Source organism: Carica papaya, chromosome 7 (assembly GCF_054855325.1).
Source record: "Carica papaya isolate Zhongbai chromosome 7, ASM5485532v1, whole genome shotgun sequence".
Taxonomy (NCBI): Eukaryota; Viridiplantae; Streptophyta; class Magnoliopsida; order Brassicales; family Caricaceae; genus Carica; species Carica papaya.
Genome location: NC_142315.1, coordinates 12,784,964 through 12,795,638, shown reverse-complemented (window position 1 = coordinate 12,795,638; position 10,675 = coordinate 12,784,964). Strand labels below are relative to the sequence as shown.

At 33.6% G+C, this 10,675-nt stretch overlaps 1 protein-coding gene across 5 annotated transcripts; it reads left to right on the top strand.

Annotated features, from left to right (window-relative positions):
* The first annotated feature begins 799 nt into the window (after positions 1–799).
* Positions 800–5,295, top strand: LOC110817687 (tRNA (guanine(37)-N(1))-methyltransferase 2-like). Of its 5 annotated transcripts, none has more exons than XM_088208140.1 (9): positions 896–999; positions 1,166–1,220; positions 1,354–1,495; positions 2,274–2,371; positions 2,674–2,778; positions 3,311–3,373; positions 3,614–3,687; positions 3,890–4,069; positions 4,373–5,295. In XM_088208140.1, exons 3-9 carry the CDS (start codon positions 1,401–1,403, stop codon positions 4,907–4,909), a joined length of 1,152 nt encoding a protein of 383 aa, XP_088064266.1. In that variant the 5' UTR covers positions 896–999; positions 1,166–1,220; positions 1,354–1,400; the 3' UTR covers positions 4,910–5,295. The 5 variants fall into 5 exon arrangements, with proteins under 5 accessions (XP_088064268.1, XP_088064265.1, XP_088064264.1 ...); XM_088208141.1 differs by having other exon boundaries at positions 1,343–1,495; XM_088208142.1 differs by having other exon boundaries at positions 800–1,220; positions 4,354–4,537.
* Positions 5,296–10,675: the final 5,380 nt, after the last annotated feature.

The following is a 10,675-nucleotide window of genomic DNA, read 5'->3' as shown; positions in this document are numbered from 1 at the left end:
GAAAATGTGAAAATTTATAAATGTAAACATCGAAAAATGGGATAATGTGACTGTGTTATTATGCATGCATGAATGTGCAATCCAATGTGAAATTTGATACGAAGTTCGATGTGAATCTAATATGATATAAATAAAAATATGATTGTATTGTATATTCTGTAATAGATCCTAAATAGTGATAAGATGTGAAAGTAAGTAGTGTGCATAAGATTCAGGAATAATATAAATAAAAATCAAAGTGTGAGTAGTAGTTTGTTATAAAATTTTGAGCTTGATTGTTGGTCTTAATAATTGTATCAGTTTTATTTTCTTTATAACTTTTTTGTGACATCATGTACATGTGTCATGATTGTGTGTGTTTGCATGTTACATGCCTAGGGCATTAGACTACTAGTTTATGAAACTCATTCCAATTCACACTTTTTCCTCCTCTACCTCTCCCTTCCCCTCCCAGAAAAGATCAAGAGTTAGTTCAGGATCAGTAGAGGATTTGAAAAAAGCCTTTTAGCATTTTGGTTTAATTTTGTATTGCAACAAAGAAATTAAGTTGAGATACTATTGTAATTAGTTCTAATAGAATGATTCCTCATATATTTTGGTTTTGTATTAATTATTTCGTTACAAGCTATGCATAACAATGATGAAACACCGCTGCATGTGTTAATATTTTATTGGTTCCTCTAGTTATGAATGGTGTGCAAATGTCCTCACTTTCTAAAACAGGGCTTGAACGTCATAAGAATCTTATTTCTAGTAAGTGTTAACCCTTTCATTATGTTTTTGTGGTGAAATTATTTTAAAAATACGATTTAGTTAAAATATTTTATTGTAAGGATTAAATTCTTTTCTTGAAATAAATAAAATTTTATAAGTTTATTTTCTGCAATGATAGTGTTGTCTTTTAAATATTAACAATTTGATAAGATTGTCATGACTGTCCATGTCAACTGGAACGGTACGTGTGGCAATTGGATTATTGTTTGCTTCATTTTCGTTGAGGTAACTGAGCGAAGGAAACGTGCGCCCCTCCATTTGAGTTTGTTGTGACTTATATTTGACTTTGAGTATCTCAAATGATGCCGTACCGAGTAAAATTGTTGTTTGGTTACTTAAAAGAGGGAAAAACTGTCCTTGAAACCATATTTCCTGTCCTTAATTCTCTTAGGTCGGTGCTTCATGTTTCATTTGCTTCATTAGTTACTGCTAGAGAATTTCTTGAGGTACATCTCTTTGACTCTGAGTTCTGTTTCCTCAATTTACTTCGGCAAGTTTATATTTTTCTTCATATTAGATGTCGGAGTCGTAGTTTCAAATGTGCTTATCACTTACTTATTACTGTTAGTGCAACTGCAGTTTCTTGTCTGGAGGCTAATTTATAGAAATAAATCGAAAAGTTTTCGATGTTGGACCAAAGTAAGTTTGATGTTCACATCAAGTTGTTGGCACTTAGAATCCCGCGTGAACTTTGCAAGCTCGCCACTCGTATACTCAACGGGTAAGATCTTAGCTATATAGTGTTTGGTTTCTTCCTGTCTTACGGTGTATTGCTTGATATGGAGACTGCATTCCAAGTGTTTGCTTAATTTCCTCAATGCGGAAGCAAATTGAATTTGTTAGGATTCCTTTTGTTTGCAATATGCATGTGTTGTTGTCAGGCCTGCTGCACAACGGTGATAGTCTCAACTGGTGTTCGCTGAATTCATTAACATCATGTTTGAGTAAAATTTTTAAAGGAATGGATAAGAGAGGAAAGTAAACGAAAATATTGATTTTTAAGGGAAAAAGTAAAAGAAAAAAAACGTATTTGTTGAAATATTTTGTAAAAAAAGTCTTTACTAATCTTTGTTAATATAGTGATAAATTAGGTAGTGACAACAAAATAGTAAACTTTTCTTTTTCCTTTTTTTTTTTTGACAACAAAAAATACTAAATAATATCTCAGTCAACCCTGAGATGTTTAGGGAAAAGAAACCAACATTTGAACTAATGAAACAGCCAACCTCTTTGAAGGTTTTAGTTTTTTTATTCTTGATGGCTTCTTAGTTTGTTAAGTTTAAAATCTGTTTGAGGCATTTCTGAAATAGCTATAGTCACGGATAGTCGATCAATATTCTTAAATTTGTTGCTTTAGTTACAACATAGTCATAGTAGGGAGGAAGGAACCTTACTGGAACTATGCTAGTAAGTTGGTTTAGTGAAATATTCCCGCATTGACTCTTTCTTTGTTTTGTCTTATTTATGGATGTGTCTTGTTTTGTCTTTTGTCCTTTCAGATACTTGCTTGATAAGCCTCGTGTTAAACCTGTTACTGAAGATCCAACATGTGAAAAAAATTGGTACATGATATTATCTGAAAGGGTTGGAGATCCTGGTAAGAAGCATCATGTTGTTTTTATTTATGACACAAATACAAAGAGGAAAACGATTACAAATTGTTCGAAAATTGTGTGGAAGGAAGGATGATATTTTTTATTTTCTATATTAGAAAGAGGAAGGATAACATCTTACAGCTTTCAGTCACATGTTTACTGTTTGTGTTGAGATAATTTAGATGAGTACAATGTGAAACATATGGTGAGCATGGATGCAGTTCACTTGTGCTGGTATAAGCTAGTATCCCATTTGTGAATATGCCTTTTCATCTCTGAATATATTTTTCTTGATATAGAACAGATTTATCAGAAGTTCCAGAACAGAAACTTGATGAGCTGAGGAAGTTATGCAAGGTTGAAGTAGTTCCTTACTCCTTGACAGTTGGATATTCCTACTGGACTGCAGGTTAGTTGCGTGGCTCCTCTTATGTGTATTGCAAAATTCTTCTATCATTCAGCACCCTTCTGTCCTTTTAGATTTTTAGCTTTTATTGGAAGAAAAGAGAACTTCAAGATTGTCAAGAAACTTGGAATTTTGTTTTCCAAATGAATATTAACCTGGCTTTGTTAGAGAAAATAGGTGCTTTGAGATGAGGTCAGTAACTTCATGTGGTTTCTCTGTGTTGTTTCTTTCTCCCTTTCTGAAGCATGACTGAATTTTTTTAACAATGAAGATCATAAACTTTCACGTATACATGAACAATGTTTGACAAATGTCAGAGACATGTTGTAATGTGCTGTTGGTGTTTGGCAGCTGTTTGTATGTCAGAAAGTATCCTCTGTTGTATCCATAGAATCATTGAACATAAGGTGCACATTTTTTATGCTAGGTTCTGAAAGTATATGGCAGACATTATCAATAATGATATTTAGGATGCATTCAGCTATATATCATGTGTGCTGCTGGCTGGCATTCTGATTGCTATTCTTGACTGCAGATAACATATTGAAGCAAAGTCTGCCTCCTGAAGTGGAAGTACCTTCATCCTTTGAAACGATAGTTGAGTATTAAATTTATGTTTTCTTGTTTAATAATTTCCAGTTTTTATCTATTTTATTCTTTGAATTATATGTATTATTCTGTTAAGTTGGCTAGGATAGTTAGTTGCTTTGGTTCAGCTACTATTATAGTCAAGATACTCTGCAGTACTTCTGTTATTCTTTTTTATAATTTTTAGCTATCAACATGAGAACCATCCTTATGGAAATATAGACCAACAAGTTTTTCTTTATATTTGCAGGTCGTGTTGCCCATTTAAATACACATGACGAACTACTTCCCTTCAAGGATGTCATTGCAAAGGTTATTTATGATGTAAGTTTTGACAGCTTGTGCACAAATTCATTCTTTCTGACCTGTTGCTATGTTAATACACAGGTATTATCTCATGTAGAACTATATATCACTATTCATTGTACCATAAATTTTTGTTGGACCCCTCTCTTTACGTTCTAAGATTCTTAGAGGTGTGGGTAAGAATATTAAAGAGTGATAAGTATTTTCCTTTTTGGTCTAGTTTGGTGGAGCTTTGAAAGATCACTTGGTGAGATGGGAAGCTTGTTGTCATTATAAGAAGGACGGAGCTATGGGCATCGTGAACCTTGTGTATCAAAACCTATGCCTACTGATTATATTTCTTACTAGAGACCTTGAGAAGTTAGCTCTCAAATATATGACTCTTTCTTCCCTTGATCAGGTAATCAACAATAGACCTAGCATTTTGTTCCAGGAGGACCTTTGGATTTGTCATCTCCTTTCCCCTACCTGGTTTTTTTTTTTTTTTTTTCGTCTCTATAAATTTTTCCTTTTTTATAATCTGATGAATAAAATATTTTATTATTATTTATTAAAATAAATATTTTACTATAATAAAAATTTTATTAAATTACGTAGTAGTTTAAAAATTTTATAAATAAACTGAATATAATTCTCTACAAACTGAGAATAAAATAAAATTTATTTTGGGATTTCATTTTTAAGGTTTCTTTCAAACCTTTAGAACAACAAAAGGAAACTGAGTAGAAAGAGAGCCGGACCAAGGGAAGAGAGGAAAGATCAGAGAAAGGGAGAAAGCAGCCGGTTCCTTCCTCCATTGTGCAGACCCGCGCAAAGAGCAGCTGGTTTCTTTCTCCACCGCGCCCAGAGCCGCGCGACCCAGTTTCTTCTTCCACCGCACGCAGAGATGCAAAGAAGCTCTCAGTTTCCTTCTTCTCCAGCCGCATGTAGAGATGCACGACCTAGTTCCTTCTTCCACCACACGCAAAGACGCGAAGAAGCTCTCGGTTTCCTTCTTCTTCAGCCGTACGCAGAGCCGCGCGACCACCTCCGGTTCCTTCTCCCTCCGCACGCAGAGATGCGCGAAGATACAATCGTCCCAGCTTCTTCCGCCACGCGCAGAGCTGCAGGAAGAGCTGCACGATCCAGTTTCACTTCCGCCTCGTGTAGAGCTGCACGCAGAAGCTTTTCTGGCCGCGATTTGCTTTTTTTTTCTGGCCACCGTGTACTGCAGATCTGCCTGAGCCAAGGAAGCCGTTGAGCCGAGCAGATTTCAACCCGAGCGGAGCCACTGCACTAAGCCGAGCCGTTTTTCAGTCCGAGTTGAGCCGTTTTTTAGCCAAGCCGCTTTTGAGCCGAGCCGCTTTTGAGCCCAGGGGAGCGAGGCAGACAATTAGACGTACATGATTTCAATATTTATCTATCATTTTTTGGTTATTTTGGTACAGATTAAGAGGTTTGGTTTTTATTATTGGCTATTTTCTTCTTATCTTTAGTACTCTAAAAGTGGCAGAAACAAAAAGAGTGATGGTTTCATATTCGGATAATTCTTCGTTACAAATTAATTGTATAAAACTTGATAGTACTAATTATCTTGTTTGGTTAAGATTTTATGTATTGTTTATTGAAATTAGAGAATTTGGTTAAGATTTTATGTATTGTTTATTGAAATTAGAGAATTGCAAGAGTATATTACAGGTGATATAAAAAAATTACATGTAGGTAATTTTTAATGTAATAGAAGAGATTCTAAAAACTTTTTGGTAATGTTTTAGGCTCATCAATTTCATGCAAACTCATATTGTACTAACATATTTGGTACTTGATAGTGCATTAAAAATATGAAATGCAGTATGTTTTACATATTTACAAGTGGGTAATGATGTCAAAATTTATGAATTTCGTAATAAAATTTATAGTACTAAGGAGAAATGATTGTTTTATAATATTTTTCTAAATTGAATGGATTATGAAAAAAAAAAAACATTATTATCAAGGTTTTTATGTAGATTGTCATGTAGATACAGACAAAATTTAAAAATTGATTAAAAAATAGTAGATTTATAACTTTTTAAATAGTTTGAATATCGAATATGATCAAATACGGGTCCAAGTACATGGTAATGATAATCTTCCTTCATTAAAACAAAGTTGTGCTTATGTCCAACAAAAAAAAAGTATAAGAAATTTTATGTTATATATAGCATTAGTTGAGAAAGCTTGATTAATTGCTCAATCTGATCAATTTAAAAATTTATGGAAGTGTGTCTATTGTGACAAACCAAAATACACTAAAGAAATTTATTGGAAGTTACATGGAAAATCAACTAGAGGTTGTGAGAGAAGGAATGGTGGACCTACGAAAAGAAAATTTGTTTAAGTGAAACATTTAACATATCAACAGTTGGAGTCTTTTCAAATAAAAAGATTTAAATTTTAAAGTGTATTCTGTCTCAATTTAATTTTTCATCATCTATAAGTGTAACAAATTTAGTAAAATAAAAAAATTCAAAAGAAGAAGATAATTGACACTGGTAAACTGCAGGATGATACTTCAGAATTTATTTTACAAGTTAAACATATGTGATATCTCTGCATCAACTTGAAAGAGGTGTTGAATACGATATTTTATTATTATTTATTAAAATAAATATTTTATTATAATAGTAATGTTACGTAATAAGAATTCTATTAAAATAAGTAATTTTTTTATTAATAATTTAAAAATTTTATAAATACATTAAATATAATATTCTAAAAGGTGAGAATAAAATAAATATTTTTTCTCTAAATTTTACCTAACATTTTCTTGAATCTGTCATTTTCTTTTCAAGTCCTTTAACATAGCAGGGAAAACGTAGTATGTTTTTTATTTCAAAAAATCATAATATGTTCTTTAGGCTCGAGCAGTTTTTTTCTTGCAAATCTTTCTTTGCATTTTTTACTCACAACCTTTCTGTTCAGAATGATGTCTTTCTGGCTGGAAAGAAATGCAAATATTTTAAGGATTATTTCTCTCTATGTTTATTTGTTTGGGATAGATTGACTTTTGCTGTGTCTCTTTGGGCTTAGGTGTATCACCTCAAGTAAATTTCACTGTCCATAAAGAGTTTGGCTGTTTATTCCATCTTAAGTTATTTTCTTGTCTTGACTTGTTTGCTTTTCTGTCCTATTCTTTCTTTTTTTTTTTTTTGGCCTTTTTGGGAGGACATGTGGTTGTCCTCTGTTATATCTTTCTACTCGTCTCTAATGATTCTTCTTTTTTTTTTCTCTTTCAAGTTTGCTCCCAACTTGTGCCTGATAAAAAAAAAGTAGTGGGTTGATGGCTCATCACCCTAATGATAGAATGGTTCTTCTATCACACCCAATGATGCGAGGAAGCAAGATAACAAATAATAAGGGAAAAAAAGAGAGAGGATTGAATAACCTTACAAGCATTTCTTGTGCATTACATTAGGTTCTATAATTGAATTCACGTTTTCAGCTTTCACGTTTTCCTCCCCGATCTCAACCCCAACCACAAACCAACAGAGTAGGAGGTCGGCCGACCAAAAACCCATATCTGCTATGTCGAACAACTTGAATAAAAAGCTTATACTCATCGACAACAAATCGTTTGACATCGCATGGGTTGAAAGAAAATGAACAGTCTAAGAATAAGCGAAAAAGGACAAGTTGGTTGGCTCGTTGAAATCTTGGGGAAACTTGGGGAGGGGGGGGGGGGGAGCCAAACTTGGGGAAAAAAACCGTAAATGTAAAAACCATTCTCTTAGTCTGGCCCTTGGATGGAAAAAGAGGGGGCGATTCCTTGTACTGTCCGAGGTATGGGGTAAGGGACACAGAAGAATCTTTATTCCAGAAGGGATTGAAGATGGGGGATGGTGGCGCTTCATAAATCGGTCTTTGAACTCGCGGAGGTTCCCATTGTAAACCCATTCAAAGAAGTTGAGTCGACCAAGCAAATGCTGTCCTTCACTACACCTCTTGGCGCTCCCATATAGGATCCCTCTACACTTAAGTGTCCGCATTGCCACCGGAACCTTCGTCTCGAGCTGATTCCATGGAAAGCGAAATCTTTTGAAAAGGCATTGCAATCGGGTTCAGCTGGTACAATATGGGTGAAGAAGACAAAACCCGACCTGAACCACAGTGATGTTTGGAATCAACCGATTGAGAATGGCACCACAAGTTACAGGCTCTCCAAAAAGCTTATCCGTCTCAAGCAGGAAAGAAAATAGTGGACTAAGGAAGTGGGGATGAAGGAAGATAACCGAACCAATAAACTGTTAAACGAGTTGGGTGATCTGGAAAAAATGACAAATGACGCTGATCTGTATGCAGAGAACAGTGAGAAAAATAAATAATCCGAGAGTAGAACTTGCAAACAGACTTCACATGGAAGCAATTTCTTGAAAGCAGAAAGCCCAAGAAAAGTGGATTAAAGATGGGGATAAAAATACAAAATTCTTTCACTGTTTGACGAACCATAGAAGATGGATCAATTTTGTGGAGGAATTTTATGTCAATAGCTGTCCGATCAGTGGAAAGGAGGCCAAGAGGGAAACTGCAAAAAAACATTTCAAAATATTATATCAAGAAGCATTTGAGCAAAGACCTATTCTTGACAATATGCATTTCAACAAAATAGAGGAGGCTGATAGATCAATTCTTGAAGCTGAACTTTCTGGAGAAAAAATTTTTGATTGTCTAAAAAAGTGTGATGGGGACAAAGCTCCGAGGCCCGACGGTTTCAATTTAAAATTCTTTCAAGAATTTTGGTATGTGATAAAAAAAAAGATGTGCTTGATTTCTTTAAGGATTTTCACAAGAACAGATCATTTGTTAAATTGATCAATTCCACATTTCTTGTCTTGATCCCCAAAAAAGAAGGGGTCAATTGCTTTACTGATTTTAGATCCATACGTTTAGTGGGCTGTGTTTATAAACTGTTATATGAAGTTTGGCTAGAAGGCTCTCCATGGCTAGAAGGCTCTCCAAGGTGTTAAATTCTATTATCAGAGAATGCCAACACGCCTTCTTCGAAGGTGGGCAAATCACAGATGCCATCTTGATAACTAATGAAGTGGCTGACGTCTCAATGTATATGTACTATCTTATATATTAAAAGTAAATAGACCCACGGACATGAGTGTCAGGGGAATGGAGCTGATGCGAACAGTGTGCGAATTTGAAAAACTTTCAAGCAAATTGAAAACTTGCAGCTTAGGTAAACAAAAAAATAAAAAAATCAATGATCCAACAGCTAAGGTGAAAAGCTTACTCAAAAGCTATGGATCTCGGAATCCCTGTTTCCTCTTCACATTCCTTTATAAGTGTTGGGTTCCAAACATAAATAAAATTAATTGTATAAATTAAATCAATTCTCAATTAATTATTAGAAATTAACAAGTATAATTCCAAATTAAATTAGCGCACAATTAAAATAATTACAAAATTAAATAAACACAGGATTTTACGTGAAAAATTTTTCAGTGTGAAAAAAAAATTACGGATCAAATTTTAAATTAAATTCATTATTAATAAAAATAAATATAAAGGAATCCATCAAAAATTAAATTCAGAACAAAAAAGATAATTTTTTCTTTTGTGCAGAACTAGAAAAAAGAGGTAAACAAAATTAAATTTAAATTTCTGTAAAAAGGACGAAATTGCTGATGTCGAGGATGATGTCACCAAGAAAAGAGAATGAAAACCATTTATTTTTTCATCTATCGGCAGCCACTCAACTTGTATGTATATGTAGCTCTCTTATTCTTCCTTTTGTCTTCTTGCTACACAACCTCTCTCTCTTTCTCTCTAAACTTTGTTTTTTTTTTGCGCAACATACATATATATATATATATACCTCTAAAAACTGCATCCCTAATTCCTTTTTTTTTAAAAAAAATTATTGATTTATTATTTTTGAGCTGGATACATAACCAACAATCTACTCTTCCAGCCCACGGGGAGATGTCCACCATACATTACTCAATTTTTAATCAGTTTCAGTTTCTTAGTGCAAGACTGATGCTTGTCACGAGTCACTACCTTAGTCAACATATCAGCTGCATTTTTATCAGTGTAAATATTTTTCAATAGTATATATTTACTATTCACCACCTCTTGTATCCAATAGTATCTCACATCAATATGCTTAGTAGACAATGATATGTAGTATTCTTACTTAAATCTATAACATTTTGATTATCACAATTCATCAAATACTCATTTTATTTTAAACCCAACTCTTCGATAAATCTTTTCATTTATAGCATTTCTTTACCTACTTCAGTCAAAGATATATACTTTGCCTCAGTAGTAGATAGGGCAATACATTTTTACAATTTAGACTGTCATGATACAGCTCTCCCTGCAAAAGTAAACACATACTTTGAAGTAAACTTCTTGCTATCAAGGTCACCTGCCATATCTGCATCTGCATATCCCTTTATAATTAGTTTTGAACATCCAAAACATAAACATATCTTAGAAGTACCTCTCAAATATCTGAAAATCTATTTTATTGCTTCCCAATAACTCTTACTAGGATTAGAAAAAAATATGCTTACCAAACCAACAACATGAGCAATATTTAGTTGAGTGCAAACCATAACATACATCAAACTCCCAACTGCAGAGGAATAAGGAACAACTGACATTTTTTTTTTTTTTTGAGTAGCATGGCATAATTTCTTACTAAGTATGAAGTGATTAGTAAGTGGTGTGCTAACTGACTTATCATTCTTCATATAAAATCTATTTAGAACCTGTTCAACATACATTTCTTTTAACAACGATAACATTTTAGCTTTCTAGCCACGAGTAATCTGCATACTCAAAATCTGTCATACTGGTCCTAAATCTTTCATATCAAAAGAGCCAACCAATTCTTTTTTCAAACCACTAATCTTTATAGTGTTTTATTCTACGATCAACATATCATCTACATAAAGTAACAGATTGACAAACTTACCATTTGCGAATATCTTGAAGTACACACAATGATCTACATCTGTTCTGGTGT

Excerpts from the sequence above, each read along its gene's own strand:
- LOC110817687 (XM_088208139.1), top strand. The coding sequence starts at position 1,401 with ATGTTGGACCAAAGTAAGTTTGATGTTCACATCAAGTTGTTGGCACTT. Across the intron at positions 2,372-2,673 it reads TGAAAGGGTTGGAGATCCTG|ATTTATCAGAAGTTCCAGAA; the intron begins GTAAGAAGCATC and ends GATATAGAACAG. Across the intron at positions 4,070-4,372 it reads CTCTTTCTTCCCTTGATCAG|AACAACAAAAGGAAACTGAG; the intron begins GTAATCAACAAT and ends TCAAACCTTTAG.